General features: G+C 51.0%; 1 protein-coding gene across 1 annotated transcript in view; it reads left to right on the forward strand.

Annotated features, from left to right (window-relative positions):
* Positions 1-747: 747 nt before the first annotated feature.
* DSCAM (DS cell adhesion molecule) overlaps positions 748-16,610 on the forward strand; it is a 469,770-nt gene continuing 453,907 nt past the window's right edge. Inside the window, exons 1-2 of the mRNA XM_070403791.1 lie at positions 748-848; positions 7,855-8,153. Of these exons, the coding sequence (XP_070259892.1) occupies positions 748-848; positions 7,855-8,153 (400 nt within the window). The remainder of the gene's footprint in view (positions 849-7,854; positions 8,154-16,610) is intronic.

Raw genomic sequence — 16,610 nt, forward strand, 5'->3', positions numbered from 1 at the left:
TTTTGATGAAATGTTTGTGCAAGTTGGATTATTTGACATGTAAGAGGGTTGTTTTTCCCCTGCATCTGGGTGTCCTTTTTGTTATTCCAATACTATGTGCCTCCCAGGAAGTGAACGGAGGAGATGCTGTGACAATTGGCCTCAGATGAAGTTTCCCTTGAAAACCTAGTCTTCGTTTCTCATCCTTCAGCAGCTATTCATTGAGCACTTACTACATGCTAAGCATCGTTGTAGGTGTGGTGACCACAATAGTGAAGAGAAAGACAAAGTCACGGTTTTGCAGAGGTGGATGAGCCAATTAATGGGTACCTGTATGTATAAATAAATATAGAGGACAAAAAACTCAGAGGATAAATATTGACAGGGTAGAAATGCTATTGGTGCAGGGGCTTGTCAGGAAAAGCCTCTCAGAAGAGAAGACATCTGTGTAGGGAGTGAAGGCAGTCTGGAGAGAGCCATGGGGGCATCTGAGGGAGCGGGTTTTATGTAGAGAGCGAACCTGTGCTGGGAAATCAAGGAAGCCAGTGCCGAGTGTGCAGGTAGAAACATAGCAGATCTAGCCCGAAGGCTGGTGATGGTGGTGGTGGTGATGGTAATAGTGGTGATGGTGGGCGGTGGCAGTGGTGGTAGTGGTGGTAGAGGTGGTGATGATGGTGGTGTTGGTAGTGGAGGTGATGGTGGTGGGGTGATGGTGGTGGTGGTGGTGATGATGGTGGTGGCAGTGGTGATGGTGGTGGAGGTGGTGAGATGGTGGTGGTTATGATGGTGGTGGTGGTGGTGGTGATGATGGTGGTGGTGTTGGTGGTGTTGGTGGTGATGATGGTGGTGGTAGAGGTGATGATGGTGGGGTGATGGTGGTGGTGATGGCGATGATAGTGACAGAGGTGGTGGAGAGCACATGCTCATGTAAGGACTTTGGGTTTTGTGCTGTGAAAGGTCAGAAGGCAAAAGGGAGTTTTGAACAGACTGTCCAGTCATCTGATGTGTGTGTGTGTGTGTGTGTGTGTGTGTGTGTGTGTGTTTTAAAAGATCATGCCGGCTGCTTTATAGAGACTAGACTACTAGAATGTGGGTGGAAGTAGAGAGGAACATTAGAAACCTATAAGAGAAGATGGTGTTTCTTTCTTTGGTCAGTGGCTCCTCTGACCAAGCAGGCATCTGAGATGAAACCCTGGGAGTGAGTCATCTTGGTGGCCTCCCTATCTCTCACTACTTCCTGCCTCCCTCTCACCACTTCCTGCCATCTCTTGCCACTTCTTGCCTATTTCTCACTGCTTCCTGCCTGTCTCTTACTGCTTCCTCTCTATCTCTTACCACTGTTCAGAGAAGACCAGTCCTTTCCAGACCTGAGGGTGCTGGGCCTGGATTCAGGCCAAGCTCTGCCCCTAACTGGCTGGGTGCTACAGCACATGCTTCGGGGCCTCTCTGAGTGAAGAACGGGAGTACCACTAGTACCCTAATACCACTTATCTCACAGGCCAGAATTGAATTCAGTTCCCATGCACAGTTACTTGGCATGGAGCTGGACATCGGATGCTGAGTAAACATCAGTGATGAGCTGAAGAACTGCTGCAGGGACACTGACAGCCACTGTCATCACTCTCAGTAGGATTTCAAAGTTCTTATCGTCTCACCTATTAAATGTCTCCCGATATTATAGGATGCAAGTGTCTTCATCGCAGTGCCATGGCTTTCAGCAGGTCTCAATCATGTTCCATCTGGAATCAGGCTAATTTTCTAATGGTCTTCCCGTGTCCTTCTCAAACCCCTCAGGCCATTCTTGACTGTGTCCTTATCAGGGAAGGTTTCCAAAACATAAATCCGGTCCTGTCACTGCCTCCTGACCGTACACCAGTGGTTTCCTCTTACCTTCAGGATAAAGTCCAGATACCTCCTTGCACTGGCCTTCCATGTTTGTCTCATTTTGTGCCGTGCCTACACACACACACACACACACACACACACACACACAAACACACAAACTCTTACACACGCCCCAGCTAGCAGGCCTAGATATGCCACCTCCTGATTGTAGAGCTTATCTCATCAAGTTATTGCACCCATTATCTGAATATCCCGCTAAATTGTGAGACTAGTAGGGACTGTGTTTTAGTCATTTTTTTGCATACAATAAAGTGCAAAAAGTACACTAACTTTAAGTGTACAGCTTGGTGAGTGTGTGTGTGTGTGTGTGTGTGTGTGTGTGTGTCCCTGAAGCTTCCACCCAGACCCAGACAGAGAACATTTCCAACAGCGCAGAGGCCCTGCAGTGCCCTTCCTGGTCCATACTTAGTCATCTTCAAGCTCCCAGGAACTGCTAGAGGACCTTGTAGGCAGCAGGAATACCCCAGATATGTGTGCAAGGCCCCCATCAGTTCACTGGAGGAAGAAATGGATGGGCCATTGCCGACACCTTAGCCGTCGCTGCCCTTCGCCGTTCAGAGGTGTAATAGTGCCCGGTTTCAATTTAATCAAAGCACCAGCAGCCAGAATGAGGCTTTGTCAAGTGATGAATTTATTCAAAATGTTTCTACAGGTCCAGTTGGGGACAGTGATGATGATGCAATTGTTCTCTGTGTAATCTTTATCAAAGCCAGATCCCATATTTCATATGATCATCTCAACAACCATTTAAGATAAGAACAGTTTAATTGATTCATTTCCAAGGAAAGAACCTGAGACGCCGGGATCAATTCTGAGCTTCTCTGGGCACATGCACCACGAATGGGCCTCTGGTGCAAGTGAGAGGCGGGCCAAGACCCCAGGTCCTCATCCCAGACCACGTTCCTTTCTCTCAGGAAAGCTTTCCCAGGCCTCTTGCCTTTGATGTGAGGCATCTCGGGTCCTGATATGGGTTGAATTGTGTTTCCCTCCAAATGATATTGAAACCCTAGCCCCCAGGATCTCAGAATGTGATTGTATGTAGAGGTGGGGTCATTGCCAGTTGCAGATGTAATTAGTTAAGATGAGGTCTTCCTAGATTAGGGTGAGTGCCTCATTGACTATGGCAGCTGCCCTTCGCGGAGAGAGGAGACAGACACACACAGGGAAAGGCCATGTGGAGACCGGAGCGGTGCCTCCATAAGCGAAGCAACGCTGAGGTCTGCTGGCACCACCCGCAGCTGGAAGAGGAAGGATCCTCTCCGACATGTTTCAACACCTTGATTGGGACTGCGGTCCTCCGGCACCATGAGACCGACCATGCATTCTGTTGTTTTAGGTCATCTCGTTTGTGGAACTCGTTTTGGCAGGCTGAGGACACTAACGCAGGCAACTACTTATCTTCTGGGTCAGAGTTAACTACACGTGAGCTGTCCCACTGTGGCCACTGCTGACCTTTCCACCCGAAATACCTCCACGTGCATCCTATCTACGAGCGACCTCCTCCTCACCTTTGAGCACGGCTCAAATGCCACCACCCAGGCTGCTCTCCTGATCCTCCAACAACAAGCAGAGGAGTAACAGACAATGTGATTGGGGGATGCTGCTCGCCACTGTGTTGTTTCTTGTTTGGTGTCACTCAAATGGACACAAAAGTCGTCTCTTTGACTTTGCCTCTCTTCTGCTAGGAGGGCTGACAGGAGGCAGACAAGGGAGGCAATGCCACCTGGAAGGCTTTCAGGTCAAAGGGTGGTCTTCAGGAGGCCAGGCGTTACATCAGTTAGGAACACCAAGGAGAACTGCATTATTGGAGGAGGCCATCAAGAGGACCAGGCTGCAGGATGACCCTGGGGCCTGAAGGGGAAATTGGAGGCTCCTTCCCACACCCCTCCATTCCTCCTTTCAGCACTAGGAGCCGCTTCAAGGATGATATTTTGAAAGAGTAGGTGTTGCTGAGGTCATCTGGACCCTATATGTGCCTGAACCCCATTAAGGCCTCTACATAAACTCACAAGATGCTGGTGGGTGGGGGTAGCCACCCAAGACAAGCATCCCCTTGCTTATTGGAACAGCCACCTACCAATCTCGAGTGGCCTTCATATTTCACCCGGTAACTCCGGAGGAGGTTTCAAACCAGCGCATGTTAAACCCGAACATGGTGTGGGGAGCTGCTATAGGGTTAAACCTCGGACTGACCTGTTGGCAAAGTCACAAACAAGTCCCAGCTTAGAGGGCACAGTCCTCTTCGCATAATTAGGCTTGACCTTATGATGCTCCCTAGATCTTACCTGGGAAGCTAATGGGCTGAGGGAAGTGCAACAAGAACAAACACAAGTGAAACTCACAAGAACAGTGTAACTTTGGTAACCACTACCTTGTTTACCTCTGACTATAAAAATAAAGGCTCAGCTTGCCTCAGGATCTTTCTCTGTGGCCTCAGCCAGGCACAGGAAGATCCGCGGAGACTAAAGAGAGCTAGAGAGTTCTGAACGCTGTCTCCGTGTAAAACATTCTTTGCCGACTCCGTGCACACCTTTGGGAACCCCTGGACCGCTGGGGCTGGACCCCGGCAACATGGTTTATCAACTTGGCTTTTCCTGATGTCCACTGGGTCAGAGCAGAATGCCCCTTGCTTTGAATCAATTTTCACATTGACTTGAAGCATCAGCTCGATGGCCATTGCCTCGGAGAGACTTCTCCGAGGGTGAGTATGAAGCATGCTTTCTCCTCTAAATGTCCGCAGCGCTCTGTGAGCGCGCCTCTTGGAGCACGGGCCACTTCCCAAGGGCGTCTGAAATCTGATCCATTCCATGTGGTTCATGTGCCAGGCACTGTGCCGGGCTTCAGGGACAGCTTCTTGAACTGGAGAGATGCAGTGTCTGATCATGGAGCTGACTGTCATGGGAAGTGTGTTTATACTAAAGTATAGTGGGGCCTTGACTTACGAGTGTCCCGACTAACAAGTTTTTTGAGATACCAGCTGTCTCTCGGCAGATTTTTTGCATTGAGTTGATAGAGTAATTTGAGCTAACGAGCTCCTTAATGAGCTCCTTAACGAGCTCGGTCTCGGAACGAATTAAACTCCTAAGTCAAGGCCCCACTGTATTTTCTAAAAATATTTGTGAAAACAGTTTTCTCCTCTATTAAGCCGATTCTAGATAATTAACCAATTTGGTCTGTGGCAGGTGCATTTGACAGACAACCACAGAGGGTGGGACCAGTGTACTTACACTGAGACCCCCCCTCCCTGCAAAGGGCTTGCACTTGGGGTTAAATGCTCTGTAGTTGCCATCTTGAAATTTTTGTTAATTTTCTTTTTTATCACATAGGAATTTATTTATTTATTTATTTATTTTCATTTATTTATTTTTTTTTTACCATAGATAATGTTTATCTTTTATGTAAGGGGAATGATATAAAATATATTCTTTCATGTCTTGCTTCTTTTTTAAAAATTTATTTTATTATTTTAAAAGTAATTTTATTCCTGTATTTACAGTTTCCAAACTATCTTACCTGCCACCATTTCCTGGGGAGGCGTTCTTGGCTGCCCACTCCCCCATCCATGGTGCCCTGGGCCCTGACCAGCCCTGTCCCCTGATTCTGCACTCACTGCTGCTTTTCAGTAGGGTGCTTCTCAATGGGGTCATGTTGGAAGAGAAGGCCTGGCTCTGTTGGCTACCCTCTGTCTGCCCACTGGGGCCTAGAATGCACGCAGGGAACGTGTCCTGCATCTGGGTGCTATTTGAGGGTGGGGTCTCGCAGCAGCTGTTCCTGCCCCAGGGCAGCCTTCTCACGGCATATTCTACGAGCCTCCCCACCTGCGGTCCAGGTACAGTGCTTCCCAGCTCAGTGCCTGCAACCCTGGGGCTCTTCCATCCCCGAGCACGGGGCAGTGGTCTGTGGGAAAGGAGATTGACTGTCCCCGGAACCCTGGCCGGGGACACAGCACCTTGGACCAGCAGAGGGCGGTAGATGTGGGTCACTGGTGCTGCTCAGAGTCACGTGCAGTCACCAGTGACAATTCTTATGCCCAAGGAAGCATGTCATTAAATGGCGAATAAAAACACCATGACAGGTGGAGAAAGGGGTAACTTTTATAGTTTAGGACCTTTAATGGTGTGTTTTCCTCTTTGAAAAAGAAGCCCCACATTTTTATTTTGCCCTGGACGGACCCTACTTATGTAGTGGGCCCTGCTCCCAACCTCAGTACCAGCCACAGCCATCACTATGGCAGTGACCACCGGACTATGCCACCAGATCTTCACAACCATCTGCGTGTGCACCATGATAATCTCCTTTCTGCGATGAGGGTAACGAGGCACAGTACCAGGCCCGGGGCCCGGGGCGGGTCAGCGGCCAAGCTGTGCTCCCACGCAGGTGTGTCTGAACCAGCGCTGGAGTGCTAACAACGAAGGCGGAGGGGAGCCTCGTGAATGGCTGGCGTGCAGTTAAGAATTTGTGAATTGGATGCATGTGTGCGGGAGCTGGATGCAGGAACAGGAAGCACCCCGTCACCTGCCTTCCTGGGCTGCATTTAGGAAAGGCTGTGAGCACCGCTCGCCTGCCAAGCCAGAGGACACAGGCCTGGTGATAGAGCCTGGCTGGGCTGAGGTCCTGAGCGGGCAGCAGCACGTGACCACCTGCAGCTGCAGAGTGATGGCGAGCACGCAGCATCATGGGCTCAGCTGGCCCTTCCTTTACACAGGGCCTGGCCATCTTGTGCCCAAGTCCGGTAAAGCACCATTTTGTTGCTGCCTCACCATTTGCTTTGCCTGTTATTTGTGAGCCCGTGGAGGTGTGTACCCTCCCCCTTTCGTGTTTGGAGGGGCACCTGGGGCCTGGCAGTGCCCAGCAAGCCCACTCATTTCCCCTGAGACCTCCCTCCCCCACAAATGCCCCTCCTCAGGCCTTTGCTCTGCCTCTGGGCATTCTACCTTGGATTGTAAATTGGGGTGCAATCCAGCCCTGTGGGTCATTATTTTGCAAAGTGAGGAAGTAGGGATGCATGCCCTTTTCAAAGCCTTCATTTGAATACGATTATGACTTCAAGAACCTTACAGAATATTCAGGAAGTGTGAACATACTGGCTTTTCACAGTAATGTAGGAGGGGCCAGATGTTTGGAATTATTCAAATTATCAGCAATTTTAGTCAGTTGTGGTTTTTTTTTCTTTGCACCATTCAGAGAGCAAAATTAGAATTGCTTATGTGTGTCGTTTACAGTGTATTTGACATAATTAAAAATTAGCCGGTGAGACCATAGAGATCTTTATAGTGGCAGCAAGGATTGGAAGCATCATTCCCTCCAGGCAAATGAACTGGGCTTTTATGACAGTAAATAGGAAATCTGAATCCAGCTGCACATTTAAAAAAAAAAAAAACTGCTAGCATTTCATGGTCTCCTCTGCTTAGCTGACAACCTTCTGGAACAGTCACCCCTGGCCATGTCTTATGTGCAGCCGGCGAGCAGATAACTAAAAATAATAGGCTGCTGAAATGATTATTTAAGCCTCTCAGAAATGCACCCTGATGACTGTGCGTGAGTGTGTGGTGGCTGCGCTCTCGCCGCCGGTCCTGCCTCCCGTTCGCCTCCACTTCTCCGCGGCCGCTTTAAGACTGCAGAGCGCCCCGGCGGCCAGAGGCAGGGGAGGGGTCCCCGCTCGCCTCCGCTCGCCGCTCGCTCCTTGCCCGCCGCCCGCCCGCCCGCGCGCCTCCCAGGCAGGGAAGGTGAGCGGGGATCACTGTGCCTGGGGCCGCAGGAGAGGAAAGATGCACCTGCCCGCCCGCCGGCTGCCTGGATGCGGAGGCTGAGGCCGGCGCACGGAGGCCGCTTGCTGCGCAGTCGGGGCGCCGGGCGCCCGGGATGAGCTCACGGCCGCGCGGGCGGCTCTGTGCACCTGCCGACCTGCCGGCGGCCCCCCGAGCTGAGGGCACCGGGGTGCAGCCCTGAGCTGCGGGCGCCCGGGTGCAGCCCGGCGGCCCGCTCTGGCCGCAGCGTGGGGCGCGGCGCCCGGGAGCAGGTGTGCAGGAGCGCGGCGCGCGGCGAGCGCAGCCCTCGCCCCGGAGCCCGGCCGCGCCGCGTGCCCAGGCGGCTCGGCGGCGGCGGCGGCGGCGGCGGCGGCGGGCGGGCGGCGGCCCCCGGGCAGGTGGCGAGCGAGCGGAGCCGGGCGGAGCGCGGGGGGCGAGGCCGGCGCGTCGCTCGCGGGAGGCCGGGGAGCAGCAGGGGCATGTGGATACTGGCCCTCTCCTTGTTCCAGAGCTTCGCGAATGGTGAGCCTTGCGGGTTGCGATGATTCCCGTTTCTCCTAGGACGGGAGTGGGGGGCTGGATGCATGGGAAGTCTTGCCTGGTTTCCCCATCTTTGCTTGCTGACACTATCATGCTTTTATTATTTTTTTTTAATTTTCTTGGGAGGAGAGGAGGCGATGAGGAGGCCGGGAATATTGCTTTCTAATCATGTCGAGGCGCTTACCTAGCAAAGTGACAACTCCGGTTCTAGTGGCCCCTCCTTCAGAACCAACCTGGTGCGGGGAGAGGGGCCCTTGGACACATTACAACCCCCAGGCGGACGTGGCAGTCCTGGTGCAGGCAGGTGGAGGGTCCATTAGGGGCATCTGCCTTCAGGTGCCGAGCTTGATGAGCATTTAAAACGTGCCCTTTAATTCGGTTCCAGTTGGCCCCGGCGGCGGCTGGAAGAAAGATCTGCCCTCCCGCCCCGCCCCCACCTTCTGGGTACTACGCTGTCCTCGCAGGCATTTATAGAAAAATATGCACTCATAAGCATTACATCATCGGAGATGTGGGCCAGTTTTTAAAAAACACCTGTATGGTTGTACAGATGAAACCGGGGAGGATGGTGAAGAGCCCTGCCTGCCTCATGCCCACCCGATAGTACATTTTGAACAGCTTTCTTCCTGGGCATTTGAACAGCGATGGCTCCGAGTCAGACCCAATTAGTAAGTGTGACTGCACCTTCGGCTGCCTGTCACCGCGTAAAAATGAACTTACATGTATGAATGGCTCCCTCTTATTTGGGAACGAGAGGAAATTGTCATCCTTTGGCATTGCCTGGGAGTCGCTACAGCGTCAATTCCTAGTTCAGATTTGGAACACAAATCTGCATAAAATGTATGACTTGCTGACAGTTAAAATTAAAGCATTAAGCAGAATCCCCTCCCCAGGAGGGCAGGGAGGCAGGGACCGGGAGGGGAGGAGGGGGGGGGAGGAAGGAGGGATAGAAGGAGAGGGAGGGAGGGGGGGGAGAGAGGGGGAGAGGGAGAGAGGAAATCTTGCCCTTGTGAGAAAATACCAGAAGCCAAGGGGAGGCTAAGATTTTCCTGGGGGATGCACAGGCAACTGTGTGTTAGTGCATCGGCTACATTTTCTTGGCCTGTGTAGATAGCACTTAAAGAAATAACACACCCACAGGCCTGAGGAAATGCATAAACTCTGTAAAAAAAAAAAAAGGTGACAGGAAAGGTAAGCTGCAGGAAAGCTCTCCTGAAATTCACATGCAGATGCTCCTTTGCTCTGTAATATAACCTCAAGCGAAGTGTTCACAACTTCCATCCGGAGGCTTCCCAGCAGGGAAGGGTTGCAACAAGTTCTGACATGACACCCATCTTTCCCAGAGGGCACTACGCCTCCTCTGCAGCCTCGCGGGGATTTACCTTGGGGGGAGCTCCGCCTGGGCTGGTGTGTGGCGATGCATCAGGCCCTCTCGCCGCGCTGCTCATGCGAAGCGGAGGACACGTAGGCAGGCTCACATACGTGTCCAGTGCCACAAAGCCATGACAGCCTGTTTCACCCACCGGGCATTCGTCTTGGGACTCCTAGGAGAGGCCTGGGTTCCTGGGTGAAACGAAACCTCCACCCTATTGGGAAGTGTGGTTCAGGGTGAGCTGGGGCCGATTAGGATCCTCAGTCCGTCAGCTTCTGTTTTACAGTTTCACAGCTACATGTGACAGAAATAGCATGGAAGGATTTCTGAGACAGCCTCTGAGACTGATAAATATTTGAATCAGCTTTTATACTGAAATAATCATAAAGGAATCATACCTTGAGAAAATTGTATAAGACCTCAAATATTCTACTACATGGAAAATATATGCAAAGCATCTGTGTGTGCAGAACACCACGTTCTGGGAGCATTATCTTCTTATACCCTTTTTCAGGACATTGATACTCACCCTGATTAGTCCTGTAGTGAATACAGGTAGCTTTCAGAATACGGGGTCTAGACTGTACATGCAAATGAATGTTTTACGTTGCTGTGTAGCATGTTCTGATCCCACCTGCCGGGAGGCGATGGGCCTGACTGTCTTGCATAAAAATGGCCCTCTCTTTACATGACCAAGCATTGGAAAAACAAACCAAAACTGTAGAGCATTGAGCTCTTTCTTTTTGAGGGAAAACCAGCTTTAAAGAGATTTTCAATGAATGATGCTCAGTGTTCAATGTGTCCTGTGCAAAGGACCATAACATGTATAGTCCCATCAGCAATAAAACGAGTCCAGTTTGAATGCTGCCCGTTCATATGTTAAAAATGTGAAATTAAAGATGCCTTCCTTTCTGAATGAGACTTGGAAAAAACACAGAGACGTATTTTTTTCAACGACTGTCATATTTCGGTCTTCCTTAATTTTGAAAAATTCCTGCATGTGCTGGATACAAGATGCATGCATTCTAATACCCAAACTGATTACTGCTAGGCCACACACATCCAAAGGTCTGACATGATGAAAACATACCTATGTGTCAGGGATTATGTAGCTTGACATGTGGGGTGCTAGCAAAAAAAAGATGCATCTGCGTGTGAACAGTAGACAGCGGCATTTCTCCTACATATGGAGTGGGGTGTAGATTTATTTCTGAAAGCGTGGCTGCTGGGCAGGCTGCAGACAGGGTTTGGGTAAAAATGGGAAGCCAGGGAGCAGTGCGTCGTGGGTTAAAGCCTTGAATGAATGACCTCACCTGTGCAGGTGCAGTCAGCACGTCTACAGCAGTGAGCTTGCTCTGCAGTGTTCCGGCAGCACTCAGGAGAAACCTTCGGTGACTGGGTCCCTGTATGTGCAGAGCCACGTCCACACACGTCCCTCCATGTTTCCTCCGGACAGAGTCATGCTGCCTGTGTGCTTACCACAGCTTCTCCTGGTTTTAACCCCAGCGAGCACCTTCTAGATGAGAATTTTTGCTAAAAGCACAGGTGGGCCTCCGGATGAGCAGGGTCGTGACTAATAAGCAGGTTTATTGTACAGGATGTATTTTTGTCAGTATCCTTGCATCTCCGTTTCATGTACACGTGTGGCCCTGATGTCGCCTTTTTCTGAGCCGTGGAATCGGGGACTCTGCTGTGTTGCTATTTTCAGGGAGCCTGTGGACATTGGGGAGGGTGATGGGAGAGAGAGAGGGTAGTCGTCAGAGAGAGTGCGGGGGAGGGGTGTGGGGGGTCCAGACCCTTCCAGGCATCACCTGTGCATCTCAGCAAGGAATCGCATGCCACAAACTTGGGGTTTTATTTAAATTGAGAAGCAGGCCTTTGTGAGTACAAATGCACTTTCAGGGCTTTCCGATGATTTCTCTTTAATTCATGTAAATATATGTAAGTCCATGGTATCAGGCGAATAATTTCAGGACCCCCTCCTCTCCTCCCCCCTCGCCCCCCACCTGGTTTTATTAACAGATTCTAATTCTACCCCAGAATTTCAGGGTCCATTTCAAATGTCCAGGTCTCTTAAGCTGCATGCCCCTACAAAATGTCCTCTGTAGAGAAACAGAAATGCCAGGCAGACCTTTAATAAATGCCAGCCGGCCCCCCCACCCCTGGACGCTCTCCTGGAGGCCACTGTGGTGGGACCACAGTTCACACCAGAGCGGCATCAGTGACTCCCTGGATACAGCACGCTGATGTGGAAAATAATTATTGACGGGAAAATGCTCATCTAAATCCCTAATTCCTGGACCTCCACGCAGCTGTCCAAGGGTCTTATCGTTATGTGTCTGGGGTGAGGCACGATGAGTATTTCCTGAAGAGACTCGGTGCAGTGTGCACACAAACTGGATGGAAGGAGGGGCGTGGGGGGAGGGGGAGGGGAGACAGAAAAGGTAATTTTATAAAGGGAGACCTCCGCACACTGCAGGAGACTGGAAATTCATGCTTGGAAAAGGAAAGGATGGGTTTCTCAGTGGATGCATTTACACACCCAGGGGCTCCACATTTCACCAAAGGACGCGAATCCTGTGGTGAGAGTATGAAGGTGCCTCATTCATAATTAACAGGCAGGGAAGAGAACACATTTAGCACTGGGCTAGGCAGCAGCATTCTCAGACCCCCCCCGCCCCCCCATTTTCTTGTTTCCCTGTGTGTCTGGCCCACCGGGCAGAGCAGGCGGGGCCCTGGGCGGTTGCGTGCAGACCGCAGCGTCTGGGCATTTTCTTGGCTGCTGTGCTGAAGCGCCTGCTGGCGCTGGGTGCCGGGCTCCATGGGCGCTGGAGACAGGAAGGTGGTGCTACCTGCATGTCAATTGTGTCCCTGCCTCAGGACACTAGTGGGCGGCAGACCTCACGCATCTGCTGCGGCAGCTTCAGCAGAGCCGGCCGCATCGCCTCCGAGGGGAGAGGCTGTGCTGTGTTAAAGGCTGTCCTCCCCGGATTTGATTTCTCAAGTTCACGGTGCCCAGACTCCCGTGTCAGGGAATTCATTCCAGCAGGAGCGATGCAGAGGCTACGGCAGGGTCCAGCTCTCTTTGTTCCCAATTTTACAGAGAAGGGCCGTGCTCAAAGCCGTATTTTGAAATCTGGAGGGTCCATAGAAAGGCAGAGGCCATGTCTGGGGGCTGGTGGGCCGCACCCCCTTTTCAAACTGCAGGGGAGGCCTGGTGGCGGCCCGTGTGTCTCCTCTGGAGGTGGCAGCTCCAGGAGCAGCCCCGCGCCTGATTGGCTGACCTTCCAATGTCATTCCAGGAGGCACTGCTGGCTTCTCCTGCTGATGAAGACGGGCAAGGCGCCTCCGCAGCCTGTCAATCTCCTGGCTGCCCTGGGGTCCTTTGGGGGGGCCAGGAGCCCCCTCACGCGCCCCCTCCCTCCCTCCCCCCCCCCCCCCCAGATTGGACAGCACCTTTCCTCCTGGACTGGGCATTAACTCTTTGTGTTCCAGAGAGCTGAGCACAAACATTTTCATCTTTTTGCTCCCTGCCCCTCCTCCCACTATATTTATATTCTTTTTTTTTCATGTTTTGAAAATGAGAGAAAATTCAAAGTTGCGTTTTGCTCGCCTCATTTATGGGTTAAGATAAGACAGTGGGGATGTGGGATTCCAGCAATCTGCCATGCGCCCACCATGCAGTCCTCAATTCCCAGGGCGCAGGCCCAGGGGTGCCTTCTGCAGGTGACACACCAGCCACCAGGGGGCTGGCGGGAAGCACCCAGGGGCAGGTGCACGCAGCCCGGTGTTGGGTCCAGGGTTTAGATGGTTCTGATGAGGATGTTGGGAAGGGCCGGGTCGGAGACCTGCTCCTCAGAACTGAATTCTGCACTGAGCTCTGTTGTGATGCCTTGCACGGTCCCTCGGTGGCGTCCAGGGCCATCGGTAACTCTGTTTATTTGGTGCTTGTTTGGTTGGTGGCTGCCTCCATCCCTGGATAGTTAGGTGCACAGGTCAGGCTCCTGGGAGGCCCGAGTGTGTTCTTACACACGCATGTGCAGAACGCATGCACAAAGGAAGCGAACACCCATGTTCAGGGGCTGAGTGAAGAAGGACCAAATGATGCAAGGAGCCTTCCTCTCCTCCGGCCCCTCCCCTCCTCTCTCTCCTGCCTCCATCTCCTCCTTCCCAGCCCAGTCTCTCTTGCTAACGTTGCAAGAGATGTACTGGGCCACCCTGTGGACTCCTCGGTTCCTGCCATCTCGCTCAGACACACTGGCTCGTGGCCATAGAGGCGTTGGTTTTCTAGAAGTGCTTCTGGGGCACTTTCTTCTCTTCTCCAAAAGGGATTCGCGTTTGGAAAATGTGACGGGACTTCATCACCATGACATCACACGATAGGATTGCTCCAGGCGCTCTTCCCACACGGAGCGGCTCACACGTCACAGGAAGAAGTTCAAAACTGCCGTGGACCCCTTGTTCTCAAGTGTGTTCTGCCACGTGGCGGGTTCAAAACCCTCTACTCCATGTATGCGCTGTCGGTTCTGAAAAACAGCCAGACACATCAAACGGACACGTATGGTTTTTTCCTAGGGGTTCCTGGGAATTCATTTCTCCATCAAAGAGCCACCCAGGACATCAAAACAAAGCTCAATTCTTAGGCATTAATCATCTTTTAAAATAATACCACACACTATTTTCTTAAGCACCCTCTGGATTTATGGGTTTCTCATCATTATCTTAATTTTCCTATTCTGCCGCAGAACCAAATGTAAAAGTTGGTTCCTACATCAAAGTAACATAAAAGGAATACGTTTTCATCATTAGAATTTTGATTTTGATTCAAATTAAGAATCAATGAGGTGTCTTATTGCTTATAGTATTTGACATCTTTTGATTTTTGGAGATCTGTATTTGTTCAATGAAGATCAATACTTAAGATTTTTTTAAAAACATTGACTTGTGTTAATTTGGGGTCTTTAAACCCCCTGGATTATGTATGTATGTGTATGGTTTAATGGAGAGAGGATGAATGGTGTTGACAAGAACAATTATGTGCTAAGAAGGAAAGAGGCTAGCAAATCTTGCCTGCATCCCTATTTCAGTTATATTCATTCAGAAGACAGTAAAATTTGAGGGTTACCAAGCAGCCCTATTTATAGAAAGTCGGTTTTACTGGTGGCTGCTAGAGAGGAAAGGAAGAATTGAAAACTCGAGACATCACCTCCATACTCAGTGCCGGCTTCCCCTAACCTCCCGGCACCGTACAGAATTTTTGGGGCAGGAAAACAGAGCAACCCTTGCTGAAATACTGAGAAATCAATTTGACTCTGCAGAACCTTCTAGAAATGCTTTCAGGGTTTAAGTCCATGTCAGACGTGGGTGGCAGGGGGTGGGTAGCCAATATATATGTTACTGGAAATGTGCCTGGGGTGATGGGCAGGTGTTGAATTTACAGATATTTATTTCCCAGTAAGCGCTGCCTTTCTGGCTGAATCCACATGCATGCTCACAGTAGAGTGGTTCCTGCGAGAAGCGTTCAAATTTAGGATCTTGCAGTGGTCCCAGTTTTCTCCATGTTAACGAGATGTTACGTTCTGTGGATTTCAATCATGGCTTATGCTCTTCTCATTGGTCATTCAAATGGGCAGATGATGTGGCCACAGGCTGTTTGATGGACATAAATGTAACTGGACAAAGGAAAAAGAACACACTTGCTCTTAAAGATGAAATCGTCTTCCTCCCTAGGCCGGCATCTCTTCCTTGTAGCATTTTGGTTGACTAGTTCCAAGTGAGCCCTATTCTCTAATGAGAGTGGAATCCTTGAATTTGTGTGAAAATACTGCTGGTTTTTAGGTTGGCAATCTGGATGAAAGCCAGGTCCTGTCCTGTCCCCAAACCTGATGCTGTGAAATCCATTTGCCTCTGTCTTAGGAAGAACCATCTGTGAGATGGATGGGCTGGGCAGGCTGGTGAGGTGGTGGAGAGAGATCTGAACGATCTAATTACCGATTCCCATTCAGGCGAGCCTTGCCTCTTTGACTATGAAAATGAGGATCCAGGAAACAGCTTTTTAGCTGGTTTTACACCGAATCTAAGCAACTCTTGTCCACTGTGCGTAAATTCGGCGAGAGTCAGTTTATAGTTCTTTCTTGATACCCGAGCTCTCAAATTATTGGATGCTTCTGCCAGACGTCAGTGGCGATGACACCCCCAGTGAAGCCTGGCGACCTCCGAGCCCCCAGGTGCCTTCTGCATCCTCAGGGGACGTCATGCGACGCTGGGGTTGGAGCCGGGTGCCTGGGCCGCCTCGGTGGACAGGATGCTGACGGAGGGGGCCTGGGTCACACAGCCAAGGGCCATGTCATTGGGAAGGGCTGTTGGCAGCAGAGACACTTACCATTGTTCCTGTTCCCAATTCTGAGTAAAGCATTGATTTTTCTCCTGGGTCCTGGTTTTTCACTCATCACCCCAGCTTGAGGGTGATGGGAAAATTTATCCTATTATGTCATAAGACATAGGCAAAGCCTGAAGATAATTAGAACCCCCGGAATTCTGTGTTCTTATATTTTATTCCCTTTTTTATTCCTACGAAGGCCCTGAGCTGCATTGTGGGAACCTGTGAGTCAACTCACTTTCTCATTAGAGGACGTGCAGGTGCACTTGTTCCTCCGCAGCGGCCCCTCTGGGGCTGGGTTTGATCTCGGGGTTCCCACAGGACCCAGAAAACCCCCAAGCCCTATTCTACGCAATTACCGTGTTTACTTCTTCATATCAGCGGCAGAGCATTTTTAATAACTGATTTGTAGCTGCCAGGGTGGAAAGAACGATGCTTTGTAATATGACGTGTGAGATTTCAGAAGTGAGCTGCAGGCCCCCCACAGCAATCGGCTCCGCAGGCAACTCAGCACCACAGGGAGAGCGCCACGGCGATACAATCACCCCCAGTCATGGCCGGCCCCTGCGAAGGGCAGTCGTTTGTCTAGTCCGCTGGCCAGTGGGAAGGAAACCTGCGAAAAATGGGAAATGCTCTCTAAGGAACGGAATTCTTTCATAAATTATTCAGGTTGGCCAAGCCCAAGTTC

The sequence above is a fragment of the Myotis yumanensis genome, unplaced genomic scaffold, assembly GCF_028538775.1.
Source record: "Myotis yumanensis isolate MYYU_CA2020_CCGP unplaced genomic scaffold, mMyoYum1.0.hap1 SCAF_2, whole genome shotgun sequence".
Taxonomy (NCBI): domain Eukaryota; kingdom Metazoa; phylum Chordata; class Mammalia; order Chiroptera; family Vespertilionidae; genus Myotis; species Myotis yumanensis.